Genomic DNA, 17,078 nt, shown 5'->3' with positions numbered 1-17,078 from the left:
TGATGTCTGTCTTGCAGCTCCACCAGTGATGTTAATCCACTGCTGCTTGTGTTTCGTTCTAGGAGATAATTAGGGTTAAGATAATTCAAGGTTCATGATGAAAATCAACACTTTTTTCCACCAAACTATGCTTCAGAAATTAGAGACATACTGAAATAATGCATATTTTATTACTGAACCAGATGGGACCACGTCTTTAGATGTGCTGCTTCAAACCCAGCTGCACATCCCACTCTGCTTCCTTGCTCCTGCTCTATCCCCCTTGCTCTAACCCTGCCACGCACCCATCCAGTGTGGAGAGTTACAGCAATGCTCTTCTCAGCTTGTCACAGCTGGCTTGGTAACAAAAGACATTTTAGACAGCTGTCAGGCCATTTCTCCAGGTCATACTGCAGTGGTTTAACCTCTCCCTGCTCCAATTTGTTCCAGGTGAGCTCAGGGATCAGTGGCCAAATAACCTTCAGCTGTAGATCACCTGCCAAGGGGCAGCTGTTAAATGAGACCACAGGCATACCCAGTTCTTAATTTAGAGACTGAGCCAACCATGAACTCAGATTACATTAATCAGATAAACACCAAGAATGCTTTCTAGGATATTTGACAGGGTTTTCTTAGTGCCAGGACACAGGAGGTACTTCCTTGTATACTTCTGTTTTACAGCCCTCGAATCTCACGTTCCTGGAAGATGACAGGCAAAGCTCAGCTTTAATAGCGGCAGCGCTGGCTGGCAGCCCCTCCCTGATTTGGCTCCACTTTGCAGACATAGTTTCACCACTATAAATGTTTTTTTACTGTATATGAGCCTAGCAAATCCTTGTCCTCTAGATACTCATCCCCTACAGCTCTAAGCACAAATAATAAAATAGGCAGTGATGAGTAGACCCTGTAATGCAAAACTAAATGTCCAATTAGAATTTGATGAGGAGGTGTGAAATAAAACACAATAAACAGAATAAGAAGGTGGGACAAGAAATCAATTTCCCATTAAATTCAGTGTTTACTTTTTTCTGACTCTCAATGTTAAAAGCATCAATTACACACATAATTTACTCCTTTACAGTCTGATTCTGTGTTCAAAGCAAAAAACACGCACTACAGAATGTGAATCAGCCCAGCCATCGCATGGAGATAAGCAGTGCCTTGCAGGTCTCTCCAGGCTGGCCTTAAGCAGTGCTCCAGCGATGCAGGCCAGAGGGAAATTGCATTCTACAGAGTTTGGGAGAAGAAGTGACTTTGACGCAGCCTGCTGCTTCACTCAAAGCAAGAGGCAATCCCAATTGGTGCAGAAGGTATGAAGCTGAATTTGGGAAAATCCATGGAGATGTTTGAGATGGAAAGCAAACGTATGTCCCCAGAAGATTTGCCTTTATGGGCATGACCAGAGGAGGTAAGGCTGGTATAACAAAACGCAGCCTTCACTGACCTATGTCAGCAGCTAGGCACCATGCATATAAAAAGAGTAGAAAAAGATACCTGTGGATGATTTCAGGTAAGCACAAGCATGATTTCTCTTTTATTTAATTCTTATTAACAGCGTCTTATACTTCTGTCTTGAAAATGTGATGTGCATAGTTATTTTAAGCTAACAAACACACAAAGATGCTTCGTTCGTAGGGAGTGGTGATCCTTGACCCGTGCTATTAAGCCATACTTGCAGAGTGTGTAAGTCCATTATGCTTCACTACCACCTCCAGCAGACAGGAAGATGCATCTCGGCTGAGCTGCACATGGTTTGGACAGCGGTAACAGCAGCCTGTGGTCTATGGACAAGAAATTTCCTCGGCACTGCAAGGGAGAGGAGTTTTCTGGTATGAGGTAGGACAGTAGGGAGCATGCCTAAATCCTGAGACATACAAACAAAAGTGCAACACCTGGTGAGAAATGACCCTGCAAACCCATCTCCCTGAACTGGCAGAAATTTAGGCACAGAAAAAGTGGGAAAAGACACAAAGAGTTACTTCTTTCACCCTCCTTCATAACTCATAGTGCAAGTACATCTTAAGAAACGAAGACAGAATAGGGCTATGAAAAGGTAAGCGATGCTTCTAATACTTCAGGAAAACCTCCTTCTGGTGTGTCTAAAGATGCTGTGCCAGCTTGCTCGTATTTGTCCGTGTTCTAAACCTTTCGCACTTTGTTCTTAGAGCCAAACGTGGACCACATTACTTTGGGTTGCAAACCACAGACACCCATAAACACTGAAAAGAAACTAAATGTAGAAAGAACAATGGGTTCTTTAATGGGTATAGGCACCTCTCATCTTAAATCCAAGAGTTTAAAGTCAATTCTAGCTGTCTTGGATGGTCCCTTGCTTGTAAAGAGCCTGGGAGTAAAATGTTAATTCAGAACTCCCTAGTTATGATCATTAATGTATGAAATTTGGTGTTAAACCTTGCTCCAGTCTCTAAAGCAGTGGCTCAGCTCTAGGGTACTGGTATCTTGGGTGCTACTTTGTACCTGCATTTATCTTTTTGTGACTGTCTTTTTCAACTGATGGGGGGGGAGCTCTGACAGCAGTTAATTTCTTCATTTTACACTAATTTACGCTGTTCCCCTTTCTACAATAGCTGCAATATACTGTTGTTTCAGTAGAGCAACACTTTGCAAATTTGGCTCAAGGAGACACTGAGCAAACAGCTTTTCAGAGAGCTTCAACTCAGCTGTCAGAAGGGGCAGTTCGGTTTCTGTGCAAGCAATACTTGCATTCCAAACTGCGTTAGAGAAAAGCCGGTGGGTTTGTATGCATTTTTATTATCAGTTCCAGATTAGGAATCTGATGCTGATTTCTTCTTAAAGCCTGTGCTTCCAGTAGAACTTATATTCTAAAACAAAAAAAGGATTGTGATGTTTTTCTCTCACTAGCTCGCTCTTTTCTTTCCTTTTTTCCCCCCCTGGCTTTACTCCAAGGACCTTTTCTGCTTGTTTGTTACATTCTCAAGATGAAGCACCCGATGGTTACAGCAGTGCTGGTAGTACTGGTGCAGGTTTCTCAGAGTTTCCCTGCCTTGTACCACCAAAGTTGGTGGAGGCTGTTAAGGGAAGCAGATAGTTGTGGAAAATGCGATGTGGCACTTTGTTCTGAGCCTAAAGACTGTCCAGCTGGGACCGTATTGGACCGCTGCGGCTGCTGTCCTGAGTGTGGAAATGCGGAAGGTCAGATCTGCGACTTGGACCAGGGCAATCATTTTTACGGGCAATGTGGGGATAACCTTGAGTGCAGGCTGGATGCTGATGAAGCAAGGTTTGGGGAAGTCCCTGAACCACAGTGTGTGTGCAAGTCTCAAGAGAGCATCTGCGGACCTGAAGGGAAAACCTACGAGAACATCTGTCAATTCAACAAGGTTTATGCTATGAAAAAGAATATCAGCATGAAACATAAAGGACCATGTGAATCAGGTAATATGTACAGAGGCACTTTCAAATTGAAAAAAGATCTGACTTATTTTTAGATATGTTACTACATGTTCTAGTTTAACGTCATTGAACTAATACTGCATTTTTGTTATCATTATTTTGTCGTAATACTACTTTGTGTTAAACATGTGGTTCAGCAGGTGGTACTTAATCTTGTATGTTATAAGCCTCTATATGAGACTAGTGGATGTAAATCACATGGTGACTAGTAAGCCATAGATGTATAGACTAGATCTGCTCTGAATAAGCAGAGTATGAGATATTTTCTACAAAGATTGTATGTGTAGTTGGCAGTAGATAAACAGATACAATAGTCTGGGAGGACTGGACAAAAAATTATTATGAGGACTGACTTGATATTACAGTGGTGATAGCGAGGCAGATCTCATTCCTATATATACACGCATTATATGTATGTATATATGTGTATATGAATGTGTGTATCCACCTCTGTGTATATATAGTAATCAGTGAAGCAGAGGCAATAAGGCTTAATCAACAGGTCTGCTCTTTTTGCAAAAAAAGTCCAAAATAACCAAATTTCAGAATCATCATAAAATCCAGGTAACCCATGAAATGGCAATCCAGAATTAGAACAAAATCCAACTGAAATAATTTCCCTAAAAACACTACAGTGCGTGAACAGTTCTCTGCAATGATTGTCAGTGGAAGGATTCTTAGCCGGGTTGTACGGGGGAATCCTGCCTCCTGCTCATATGCTGTTCTCATTCTTCACATTATTACAAGACTTTACTCCCGGGCACCTTTCACCTAAGTCACATGAATATAAAATGAAAAGGAAGCAATGAACAGATTTTTGTTTTCTGAAGGAGAAATTATTATCTTCTTTAAAGTTAATGAAATATTTTCTCAAATGAACAAAGTGGAAGAGGTCTCTGGGTGACAAAAGGGTCACAGTTCTGGGAATCCAAAAATTGCATCTCTGGTAAAGGTCCGCATGCGAGAGTAACTGAGGTACATTTTACCCACTCCTTGCTAGCAATCTGTTGCCTCCAACTTAGACTCTATGCTGTGCTTTTATATTGAATGAACACTGGATATTGAATACTTAAAAGGAAAAGTGACGAATAGCTAACACCAGACTTCTTTCCTCTTTCTCCAGTTGCAAGAGAAATGTCCATTAAAGAGTCCCTTATTTGCCATTAGGGTATTAAGCTGGGAAATGAGGCTTGTCAGTAAAAGACATTCAGAGAAGTCAGTACATACCAGTCCACAGTGTGACTGAAAGCCTTTTAGCCCTGGGGTAGGTGTTCTTATTTGGGATTAAAATAGCACTAGTTCTTGCGGCATAACCCCTTCAGGCAGATTTCAGTTAGAAGTGCCACTCAAGCAGCAACTGATCTTAACGTCGCAGCAGAGGTAGCTGCTCAGGCATACAGGCTTAAAGCAATGGTCTGCTCTAATTAATTAAACACAACTGGCCACGTACAAAAACCTTTAATTTGGAAATACTACCGCTTTTAATTGCTAGTGCTGTCATCCACCAGGCCTTGCAGTCACTCCTGAGGCACATAACACTGCTGATCAAGCAGGAGGAATGAGCTCAGCTGCTCTGCATGCAGGCATCACCCCCCACCACTTTCCCCCTGCTTCCTCGGGTCTCCAGAAAGCCTGGACCCTCTCGCCAGGAATGCAGAGGAATTGCCTAGGATGGCTCAGCTTACTGAATTGCACAGAAGCCTGGAGGAAACTTCATAGCCATGACCACGCTGGGTCTGCAGATTGTACTCCAGAGCCGGGAAGGAGCCCGGGCCTCTCAGCAAGCAGTAGGGCCCAGAGGTGCTGCCATGGGTCCCCGTAAGAGCCCACCAGTCAGCCCCTCTCTGCCACGGCAGCTATCTGAAGCAGCACAGTGGGCATGTGAAAGTGCTCTGGGACTGAGACTGGTTTTTCCTGGATGCAGCTGATGACAAAAGGCAACAGGGAGTCTGGCTCTAAGAGTAGCAACCTCGCTGCAGCACTCGCTTTCTGCTGACGGCAATTTGCATGAGAAACAAACACTGAGCACTGTGGGGTTTTGGTACCAAGCTATAAATACAACCTTCACTCAACTCCAAGTACTTTGTTTTGTTGTTTCTCCTTCAAAGCATCTGCTGTTTCCTATTGATGCCAAATGGATTAATTGTATACAGCAACCAATGAATAAATAAATAACAATGAACTCTTTTCATCAGAAGAGTACAGCCTTTTATCTTCCGTCTATCACCAGAGACAGGGGAAGAAAAAGGCCTAGCTCCCTAAAGAAACACTGAAAAAGCCCTTCTTTTCCTGAAAGCTAGTTTTGATCAGTTTATGTAATAATTTACCAAGGTTACTAAGTACGTTGGTTATATACAGATTCTCCACACTTAATCCATCCCCATTCACATTCAAGCCTCTCTTGCTGATGATTTAACAAAGTAACAGAACAAGCTAGCAGTGATTCTCTGCATTTAGCTGTCACATAATTGATTTTAAATGTAAATTTTGGAGTAAAAAACAAATAAGCAAGCCACGAAATTTTCTGCAATTTTCATCAAATCAGACATAGATTATCAAAAATTAATGAGTTAAGGGGCAAAAAGATATCCAATTGCTAATTCATCAGTCTGGAGTGATACTGGGTTAATGTTGATTGTAAAAGGTGAAGCAGTATTTTGACTTTTCCTGGCTTCTGTTTTATGTCTCCTGTAACACATGAGGATAATTCATGACTAAGACTTTAAAAGGAAAAGAGCAACTATTGCACATTCATCTCCAGACACTGCAACATCAGAATGCTTTCTAGAGCTATTAAAAAAGAAAATTATCTACTTCAGAAATCAAAATGACAGGTTATCATAACAGTGAAGATCTGTTTCTAAAGACACAGTTATGGAAAAAAAGTACACACAGATATGCATGGGAGAATTTGGCTGAACACAAAATATGAAACATTCAAAACTGAAGTTTGTAAATTTCTGTTAAAACGAGACAGTATTACTTCAATTTTCTTCTGTAGAATACAGCAAAATGGTGTTGTGAGACACGTATTGTTTTATTTCTGGAAGCACTTAAAGTCTGAATAGATAATGCAAGTATTTATTGTGTCTTCAGATTCAGAAAAGGCAGTTTGGTTAGATCGAAACTGTGGTTCTTCCTACTTGCTATGAGTTTGATCTCACATGATGCCAGGTCAGCCCTGGTCCAGCAAAGCCTTAACTATCTCTGGTGGGACTTGGACTATAGCCATTTCCATTTAAGCTATCATCTGGATTCTCCTTACGGCTAATGGAGAAAGGGGTATTTCCAGTGTGGAATTTGTCTTGGTGTATGGTAGACAGTGCTAGACAAGTTTCCCATAGGCGAACAGCTATAATGCAGATTTGTGACTCAGACCCTCATGTCCTGGAAGCTGCGGATGTGTTTACACGGCGCGGTGAAGCCGGAGCCCTCAGCATCGCACGGCTGAGCGCCGGCTGTGGACAGCCACGTAAGCAGGACTCAGTTCTTGGCAATACTTCAGTGTTGTCTGTGTATCCGCAGGACACCTGTGTTAGCACCAGAACAAAACTACTAACCAGTCAACGTCTGCCTACTTAAAAAGATTTTCATGTTGACTCTGTGCAGGAAAGACTTAAAGAACTCATTTGAGTAAACATAGACATTTGGTTTCTTTTTTACACTTTAAGCTTAATGACAGTGGATGTATCATTAATAGGAGTGTGGTTGCACTGAGTTTCAATATTTCAAAGTATGTTTTAATATTGGACCCTATGCGATAAGCTCAGAGGCAAAAAAAATCTCATCTAAAATACTGAGTTAATGCTGATTTGAATACAAGATTTTTGAAATAATATACAGAGTCTGAATGTACAGTTCTCACAAAAGAAAAGTACTAATGAGGTATTCATAAATGGAGAAATTGATACTTTGCTATATAATTTGTTTGCGATTAATTTTAATCAGTATGCATTTGATATTTTCTGCACAGACATCAATCCTGAAAAACTGAGAAATGTATTAGAAACTTTGCTTGACAACCTGGGAACAGGCTGTTACAATGTCAAACGTTGAAGCATAAATGCTGTACCTACATATTGATTCAAATATTGCAAGTAAAAATATATTAATTATTTACTGTAAGTTTCTATTTCCAAGCATCTGGGATCTGTTAAAAAATAAAGGCAATAATTAAGTACAAGTCTAACGGCCCAGAAAATGCATTCATTTTTAAACATTAGTATGGAAATAGAAAGAAAGAAAACAGACTTTGGAAGGCAAAACATTTCTTGCTGAGGACAAATAGATCAGGAAAAAAGCAGAGATCTCCAAAATAAGAAAGCTGTGATAACAGTAAATATTTTATTTTGCTTTCTGCTGCTAAATATCATTATCTCCTGTTAACATTTAGTATGTTCTTACATGCTTACAGAGGGATATGTGTTTAAATCATGTACGAATGCATCAGGTGATAGTTTATTTTTTTAATGTCTTCGAATCCCTGGACTGGCTCCCTCTCGTGGTTAAGGTCAGCTTTTTCTTTGGGAAAAAGTGGGAGAGGATAATTCAGAAGCAATAAATGAAAAGTGGAGGGCAATGAGGGTTAGAGAACTGTAGGAAACAAGTAAGTGGAAGTCTAATAATTATAATAAACATAACATAAAACCTTATAACTAGATTTCAACCACGTTTATTAGTTGTCTGATAAGAAGAACATCAGACAAAATTGATAGCATTTGAGAATAAATGCGAAACACATTAATGCTGTTACTCTGTACTTGCTGCCATGAGTTCCATGGGTAACCGAAGGGGATGAGATTTGAGCAAGTTCAAGGCAATGATGTACTCAGAAAACCAATTTCTACAAGCTAGCAATCTAACTGTTTTAGCTTTTAAGCTAAGCAAAATGTAACAGAAATTAAGAACTATCACATGCAATCAAGTTACTCTGTGATTGTCTGCTATGGAATTTCTCCTACTCTCCTCTGAAGGTGTAGCTGAGTGCTGGCTGCTAGAACGATGGGCCTTGAGTCTAGTCCACACTGATAGCTCATGGGACACAAATTAAACTTTTAATTTCAGCTTGTTTCATGATCACGTGCAAGAGGAAGGAGCAATGGGTCCTTTGACATAAGTGTTTTTAAAAAGCCTGTTCACCCTTTAATGAGACGCAGAGCGTTCTGACCTTTAAAAGCTGCTTGGAACCATGCGGCTCTTCATAATGTGTAAGACGGCAAAGGCAAACTGGTTTTATCATGTAAAATAGGAATTAACGTTACCTGCTTCTGTGTTTGTGTTGTATTTTGCTCACTGTCTTCTAAAGCACCGTTCTGTCGGTTCTTTGCAGCTCCTGTTATTTCTGTGCCACCTCAGGACGTCCAGAATTTCACAGGCAATGACGTCATTTTTGGCTGTGAGGTGTCAGCCTACCCTATGCCACACCTTGAATGGAAAAAAAAAGGGAATAAAATGTTTCTGCCAGGAGATGATGCCCACATCTCAGTACAGGTAAAACTTGAGTTTTCCACGTGATACGGTTTGGGATGAGGAGTAGGGTGATTAATCTGTGAATTCCTCCTACAGGATACAATACTGTTGCAATAAATAGATTCCCAATAGGGGCTCTATAACTATGTATCTAAACTTCTCCCTTGCAAGACGCCGTTTCTGGATACCTGCCGTTTGGGTTCAGTCCTTGAGGCATTCAAAAGCAAAGCAAAGAAACTTGCTCATTTTGTGGAGGACACTGTGTTTTAATCTCAGGGGAAAGCGTAGAATGGCATTAGTACAGGCTTCAAGCAAATCTAGAAACAGCCTGAAAGACTGAGCTGAAATTAAATAAATCAAAATGCTAATTCTTTTAAATGACAATAACATTCTCGGGAGATGCGCTCACAAAGCCAGCTGTACAGGCAGACTGCAGCAAGGCTGACACCTGCATTCGCATGCCTTCTCCAATGGATAAGGAACATTAGTGGAGACTATGCAGAGAAATGCATGGAGAATCTAGCTTTCTGGATACACAACCCAAAAATGAGAAGATCCAATGGACAAATGAGACGATCCAATGGACATGGGGCATAACCTGAACAAAAAGATAGATAGAAAAAGCACAGAAAAAGCTAATTAAAGTACCAAAAGTACTGAGGTACTAAAGTCCAAGTTATTTAGAAGTGTTTCCAGAGACAGCATAAACACAAGTGGCATTAGTGGATTTTAAAATTGTTCAGAAAAAATGGTGCGAGCAGCCACATCCAAATGCTGGTCACCTCAGAGGCTAAACTGAACCCTGTTAACTTATCTCATTAATTGAGCCAGCACGACAGCATCTCTATTAACATTTGTTTATGGTTTTGTGTTTGTGTTATTTGTTTGGAAATAGAAAGCTCAACCCTTGAAGAGGCTTTAGCCTGAGTAAGGTGAAACTGACTGTCACAGAAGTGTGAAAGCTCACGATATGTCATGCCAGCCCATCAAAACCTGGAGGAGGGCCAGCTTGGCCAGGCCCCTGGCTCTGACAGCTCACCCAGCCCCACCTGCCACTCTCATCCTGAAGAAACTTACGAGCTTGAGAAGAGGTGGCAACGCTTTGAAGCTGCAGCAAGAAGTGGTGCTGGGAGAAGAGACAGGAGATGTGCTGGGAAGCAGAAGCATCATAAGGACCAGGAATCAGAGCACTGTGAAGGGCAGTGAGTTATAAAGAGCAGAGCAGGGAAAGCATGAATGTGGAGGCCATAGGCAGAATCCAAGAGAATCAAAGCATGATGGCAATAAAGAAAACGCAAAGACTAGAACACTGTTTAATCCAGCCACAACTGTTTTGACAAATATCATGATGTCTCCTAGCTACTTAATTTCAACTATTTCTTTCTCTTCTCAAAGGCAAGAGGTGGGCCTCAGAAGTATGGTGTGACAGGCTGGCTGCAGATTCAAGGCCTCAAAAAATCAGATGAAGGTGTTTACATCTGCCACACCAAAAATAAGTATGGTGCAACATACGCCTCCGCAAGATTGAAAGTCATTGATGGTATTTATTTTTTTTATTTGGATGTGAAGAATATAAAAATGTATACAAGCAGGCTGCAAAGGGTGGGTTTGTCAGAACACAAATGAAGAGTATGAGAGATTACCAAAAGATGTTCATATTTTAACTTTCCTGTGTGCTTTTCTTTTACTTTATCCCCTATTTGGAGATTTAGTCCTAGCTATTCAAAAGTCGGTGCTTATGATTTCTGGCAAAAAAAATACCTACATGTTAATATTGTAATATTTTGCTATTATGTTGATGTTAGTAGGAGCTCTGCACCCGGAACAACAGCTGCTGTAGCTGAGGGAGTCTTTGAACCATGGCAGTTCTACTTAGCTGTTTATTTTTCAAAAAGTTAGGAAGGAAACCGTTGTTGCTCCTTAATGAGAGTGTTTGGATTGAGCTAAGAAATAGCTTTACTGTTGTCGTGCATTGGGCCCAGTCCTGCAGAATAACATCCTTCTTCCGACAGAGAAAACTGGGTTTCCTGGTAAATGCAGGATAAAGATGCCTTGTCGTATACTTGCCTCCCGGTCTCGGGGAGTTTGTCACTGGTCTGGTTTGTCACTGACCTTGTTTCAGCAAGTGGTTTTCAAACCTTTATTGACTCTGGTCATATTTTCAGGTGCATAGGGTCTGCAGAGGACTGAACTCATAGTTCACTAGTATTCAGAATTAAATGTACTTTCAACATCTTAAAATGTGAAGGATATAGAAATTTGCTCACATACCATGAGCTTTGATGGTATGAGGTCAAGTCATTGGAAAAAAACCTCTCCTTCTAGTAGACGACTTAACAAGGATTCAGAAAGGCTGTTTGCCATACAGATCCAAAACTACCCTTTCCTTTCATTCCCCTTTTACAACTAATTTAATCCGGATTCAATTATGTCTTGTAGGCTCATCTGCATTTGCATTTACTGCTGGCAGTAGAAGTGCAAGCTACAGCATTGAATATGGGGACTATTATGACCATTCTGATGATGAAGATGAGGAAGAATATGAATCCGGGGACTATGAAAATTGAAACAACTCTGAATAACAATTTTCATACATCTGTTGTCCAATACCTTTCACACTCTGTTATATTTAGTACTAGTCTCTGTGCTGTAAATGGCTCCTCTGATAACAAACATATTCACTTGTGTATCCACTCTCCTGAACTTCAACTTTGGCTGAAGTGTATTATGCTACTTATCAGAAATAAGAACAGTTGTAAATCCATACATTTAGACTGTTAAATAAAATTCTTAAACATGCACCTGTCTACTACATATACTGAAGGAATCAAATTTTATATTCATTTTTAAAATGTAAATTGTGTTATTATTTGCTTCATTCTAATTTGTCTAGCAAAAATGTCCATAAACAAAATTTTTACCTTGTATCAATTTCCTTCTTTCTATAATTTACTAAGAAATATCAGGAGATTGTTCACATGGCAACAAGCCTAAGTATGAAGGTTGCAAAACAGTCTTTAATCTCCTTAGTTCATGTTTTCTCTTAAGTTTCAGAAAGATTTTCCTTCTCCTTTGAAATTTTCCATCGTTAGTCTCATCAAAGGCAAATTATTTGTCTTTCAGGGGGGTTATTTTGTTCATTTTAATACATATATGAAGCAATCACAGTCCAAAGCAAGTAAGTGCTGTTTTACAAGCAATACTCAAAAATACCCAGAAAAGATTTCTTGTGCATTCCAACAGATGAGCACACCTTTTGACTTCTTTTTGTAACAGTTCTTGCACTACTCCTAACAGTGGTGGCTCCTTCCCACCAGCCTAGGCAATGGTTCAAGATTTGGGATCATTATTTTTACTCTGAACAGCATCATGTCTGGTGAGAATTACTGCAGTTTCAAGAAGGCTGTTGTTCTGTAGCTCAGTGCATGCCCTTCAAACACACAGGGATCTGCATGACAGAACCAGTAGCTGTCCTTTGTCTTGAGTGTCCAAGACTTGCTCCTATATCTGACCCATCTAAACTAAAAGTCCAACTAAAGTGTGTTCAGCATTGCCACGCTTCTGGAAATGGCAGACAGAAGAGCAGGCTTTTTCTTTCTGAAAACCACCAGAACACACGCAAATTTTTCAAACTATCTCAACCACTTCTTGATCAGCATGAACCAGACAGCAAATGAAATGCAATTCAACAACTCAAGACTTCAAAGTTTTAAGTGACCACCCAGTAAAATATCTCCAATTGCGTTTGTTAACTAATTACACGAAGACTGGCTCTGCATTAATGGGTGATGGAAGATACTATGAAAACTATGAAAATCACTTTCGGGAGGCAGTTACACCTACCAGGTCCCATTGGTTGAGGACAGATGAATAGCAGCAAATTACTGAACGACACTGATGACTAAGGAAGCAAAAGTTCAGGCATCTGAATAGAAAGCCTTCGTATCTGCAGTCTTCTTTATCCAATGCACAAAACTGTGTAGTGATTACTGCACACACTGAGGTAACTCAAATTTAACTTCATGGTATCAAAGAAGCTTTAAGGGTAATCTTACTGTATGCATAAACATACCGCGTAGACTTTTTAATGTATATACAGTGCATCACAAACTCCTCCTTTAATGTCATGCTGCTCTGTGCTTTTTTGCCATTAGTCAGATTTTTCCTTTCAATTTGAATTACATTCAGAGATTGGTTATAGACTGTGTTTGCCACGAGGTATTATTGATCTGAGTCCAGGTAGCAAACAAGCAAAAAATAATTTCTTTTGTTCCAGACTTCCTGAAGTATTGTCAACTTATAAGTAGAAAGCATGCCACCGTGTCACTGAAAAGATTAATTAGTTTTAATTAGGAGTATCAAATGGCTTCATGTTTAGCTTCTGATTTGGTTGTTTCAGGCTCTTCCTGGTCTTCTTAGTGATATGTCTAATAATTTTTTTGCTTATCCGCTATATATTAATTTGAACATAAAATTGTGTGGTAGAAATCACATTTTTTAATGTGAGTATTTTTATAGAACTATTTAATCTGCAGACATATATTCAAGATCAATTGCAATCTGCATTGCAAATGAATGAATTAGATTAGTAAAACAAGCACTAAATTGTGGCAATATATTGGCATAGACTAGTACATGGCACAGAAAAAAAATCTTGAGATCATTAGCCATTGAAATAAACTAGAATTCTTCAGGGCCTTGTGCTGCTGTTAATGTAAAATGGAAGACAGAAAGGAAAAAATGTTTGAGAAAATGTGTAGCAGAACCATATCCAGCACCAGCCTGCAACTGTTTGGCCTAATGGACTACACCTATCAAAAAAAAGCTAACCTTCCCCGAACAAAAGGTTCTAAATTAAATATACTGCATTTGTCTCTGTATGTGGGGTTTTCTATATATATATAATAATTTGTTGTAAATTATCAGCCATTGCTTTCAGTAAGAAAACTGCATGTCAGGAAAAATCCCGATGTGATACAAAAAAGGAACACTGATACCCTGAACTTTGCTAGTTCTTTTTTTGAGTGGACAGAAATGGCTGGTTTTGTTAATATGCTTTAATCAACTCACATAAAATGAAATTTAAAAAGCGTGCAGAAGATTCAGACCTCTCTAAGCAGTGTGGCAAATGAATGGATCTAATTCTGAATGCATTGCCTGTAGCAACAGATCTATTCACATAATCCAAAGTAACAGCAAATCCAGAAAGTTGATTTTATTCCACCTAGCAGAAAATGAGACAGACTTGACCTGGAAACTGTATATTAATACTGCAGGGAGGTCTCAGTACTGTATCTTGCGATGCAGACCTAAAACCCTTCTTTAATTCAGCTTCCACTGAATGCAGCAAGAATTTTGTTGTTACCTTCTATGGAAGCAAGTCTGAATTTCACAGTACAATTTCTTCCTGTCGATGCCTGTCACAGAAGCGTCTTCACTGTGTCATTTCCCCCTCCCATGTAATGATAAAGGAATTGTATAAAAGTTCCTAAATAAATTACACTCCTTAATGCAGCTTTGTTCTTTGGGCTAGGACTCTGACATAGTCTGGAGTAGTTTCACAAGGTAACATTCTTACTTGCTGTGTTAAACCTCAGGAGTTTTGTCAAGTATTAGTCTAGGAATCTATTAATCCTTTAGCTAGACCAATTTTTTTCTCCTTAAAATAATCAGGCTATAGTTGACAGAAATCGGATACAGAAATGCAATTGCTTGCAACCGAGAGATTAAATGATTCAATTGATGATTAAATAAGGTACAAACAGTCACACGGCTGCGCTGTGGAGCTGAGCACGCAGCAGAGCCTGTGCTCCCCGCGTACCTTGTGGTACAAGTCTTGTGCTGCCGACTTCTGCCCATGCTCGTCTGTTGACACAGAGAGGAGACCCAGGCCAGAGGGGAGAGGGTGTTTCTGACTATGGGGAAACACTCACTCATGCTCAGCTACCTATGCTGTCCACAGAGTATGCTCAGCTTTTGAATTATTTAACTCATTTCTGCATGTCTGCATAGCTTGGCGGCACAGCCTAGGCAATGGCCCCTCACCTGGAGCAGGGTTCATAGTCATTGCTAGAGCTGACGATCTGCTCACAGGGTCAAGGTCTTTGCAAGATATCCAACAGCTTCCTCTTACCTTTTTGACCTACACAGGCAAGCTGCTTCTGGCTCTTCAGGTAGTTTACAATTATATTGCATCAGAAGGTCTCCCGCAGTTTCCACATTATAATTTATGGCTGACGTTTCTCACCCCCAAGTCACCATTTCATTGCCTAGTCCTCATTCCACATTTTTTCTGGGGTTACCAGGCTTCTCATGGGAATTTTTGCAATGTGGATGATGGAGCAGTGGGGAAACACAAATAATTCTGCATGAACGGCTCAGGCCCTGTATCATCTGTTAACCAGAATAAAAATGACACGGACTACCAATCACCACAGAGTTTGGAGCAGGGGAGGTCAGGGCAAAAATTCTTCCCACTGTTTTAAAACATCAAGCAGCAGTGCACCCAACAAAAATTTCTAGCTTTTTGGGTGCAATACTCATAAATGCTGTCAGCTGGCTACATCAGCAGTCCTCGCTGGCTCCCCTCCGTCACGCTGCATTTGTTGTTCCTTCATCCTCCTTCTTCCCCACGCCACTGACTCCAGAAGTGTCTTGTAAAGCCTAAACTAATGTACATGTCGCTGAGTTTTACCCTGGGCTCTGGCTCCATGCTGTACAGTATCACTGCTCACCTTTAGCAGGACAAGGAATACAGAGATGCCTCTCCTGCTTTAGTCTTTCTTAGGTTTCTTTGTTAGTGACAAAAGCTCATTGCTCTCTGATTGTACATGATGCAAAGCTGTGACAGGCCCTTTAGCCCACACCATGCAGCCTCACCAAGTTCTGCCCACGGTGGCAGCTCGCGTAACCACAAGCGTCACCTTTTAGGAAAACGACTGCTCTCGCCTTAGTTAGGAGCGCTCCATCCTTTGGTGCGAGTTATTCCAGCAGACGATTGCCAGCATTGCTTATTCCGGTTCCGAGTGTGTCCAGCTGCAGTTTACAGCCATTAGAAGATTCTAAGTACGCCTTTTGCTTTGAAGTGAAGCAGCTGGCTGCACTAGAAGACCTTTTTTCCATGCAGATACTTGTGGACATTGTTGAAGTCACTTTCTGTCCTGAACGTGGATAATCTTCACACTGACCTTCTTCCGTCTCTGATTTACACGGTGTGTTTCCCTCACTAACCCTGAACTCTAAATCCACTCTTAAACTCCAGAAAACGAATGCCTTGGATGAGATTCTGTCTTTGCAGTGCTTGCACTTAAGAAGTAAAATATTTACGTTAATTTTGATGTCACAGACTCCACCTGTTATCCGAACCAGTGGCTGGCAAAGGTGGGATTCATCTCATCCAGATGGAAACTGAGACAACTCCATTCTCTATGTTCAGTTTCTTCACTCCTTTAGAACAGGCACCTGCAGAGGGGGCTTCCCCGCTCTCTGGGCTTGCTGAGCAAGCTGTCCCTTCAGACGCAGCTGTAACGGTCCCAGCACCATCTCTGTGGCCGTCTGGACTGAAGCAGTGTTCCTGGCTTCTTCCACTCTCTATTTATTGATTTATAAACGCAGGGAATTAATGCTACATTGAATTACCTCCATGCAACTGGTCAATTGCCAGCTGCATAATGGCAATATTGTTATAGCCCATGGACTGTGGGACCTCAAGCTCCCACGCTCACTAAGGGAAGCTTTCCTTTCACGGGTGCTGTCACCATCTCAACATATTCTTTGGAAATTGCAGCTTCATCTGCATCATGCAAAGCCAAATACAGATTTACAGCAGCACTTAAACGCGGTGACTAGTGAAAAACATGGCCTTTCCAGTCAGGACAGAGCCGCCGCCGCGCTGCGGGCACCATGAGGCGAAGCACAGGCCGCGCGCAGCCCCAGCCGCACCACGGCTGCCCTCCCTGCGGCCCTCAAGCACAAAATGGCGCCCCCGCCCCGCCGGCCCCCAGCCTCGGTCCGGGCGGGGCTGGTTCCGCCCCGCCCCAGCGGCCGCCCCCGGCCCCGGCCCGCCCCGCCCCTCGCTGCCCGCCGGCCCCGGCGCGGCTCGGCACTGCCCCCTGTCCCCGTTCCCTCCCGGCGGCCCGCTCCCGGCGCCGCTCGGGAAGATGGCGCTGCGCCTCCAGGTCGGTGGACCCGGCGGG

General features: G+C 41.5%; 2 protein-coding genes across 5 annotated transcripts in view; both read left to right on the top strand.

Annotated features, from left to right (window-relative positions):
• The first annotated feature begins 1,638 nt into the window (after positions 1–1,638).
• LOC104334684 (kazal-type serine protease inhibitor domain-containing protein 1) lies at positions 1,639–11,808 on the top strand. 3 transcript variants are annotated; one of them, XM_075442042.1, is made up of 5 exons: positions 1,639–1,815; positions 2,908–3,396; positions 8,744–8,904; positions 10,279–10,423; positions 11,323–11,808. In XM_075442042.1, the coding sequence occupies exons 2-5, from the start codon at positions 2,940–2,942 to the stop codon at positions 11,448–11,450; spliced, it is 891 nt and encodes a 296-aa protein (XP_075298157.1). In that variant the 5' UTR covers positions 1,639–1,815; positions 2,908–2,939; the 3' UTR covers positions 11,451–11,808. The 3 variants fall into 3 exon arrangements, with proteins under 3 accessions (XP_075298157.1, XP_009938644.2, XP_075298158.1); XM_075442043.1 differs by lacking the exon at positions 1,639–1,815 and adding an exon at positions 2,635–2,730; XM_009940342.2 differs by lacking the exon at positions 1,639–1,815 and having other exon boundaries at positions 2,632–3,396.
• Positions 11,809–16,974: 5,166 nt separating this feature from the next.
• The window catches only part of RANBP17 (RAN binding protein 17), a 161,164-nt gene continuing 161,060 nt past the window's right edge, over positions 16,975–17,078 (top strand). The window contains exon 1 of one of the 2 annotated variants that reach the window (XM_075441995.1): positions 16,975–17,060. In XM_075441995.1, coding sequence (XP_075298110.1) covers positions 17,043–17,060 — 18 coding nt within the window. In that variant the 5' untranslated portion in view covers positions 16,975–17,042. The remainder of the gene's footprint in view (positions 17,061–17,078) is intronic. The other variant, XM_075441994.1, reaches the window with a different exon arrangement.

The sequence above is a fragment of the Opisthocomus hoazin genome, chromosome 23 (genome assembly GCF_030867145.1).
Source record: "Opisthocomus hoazin isolate bOpiHoa1 chromosome 23, bOpiHoa1.hap1, whole genome shotgun sequence".
In the NCBI taxonomy this organism is placed as follows: Eukaryota; Metazoa; Chordata; class Aves; order Opisthocomiformes; family Opisthocomidae; genus Opisthocomus; species Opisthocomus hoazin.
Note: the sequence above shows the minus strand (reverse complement) of the source record. Positions and strands in the feature narration are given on the sequence as shown.

Excerpts from the sequence above, each read along its gene's own strand:
- LOC104334684 (XM_075442042.1), top strand. The coding sequence starts at position 2,940 with ATGAAGCACCCGATGGTTACAGCAGTGCTGGTAGTACTGGTGCAGGTT. Across the intron at positions 3,397-8,743 it reads TAAAGGACCATGTGAATCAG|CTCCTGTTATTTCTGTGCCA; the intron begins GTAATATGTACA and ends GGTTCTTTGCAG. Across the intron at positions 10,424-11,322 it reads AAGATTGAAAGTCATTGATG|GCTCATCTGCATTTGCATTT; the intron begins GTATTTATTTTT and ends TATGTCTTGTAG.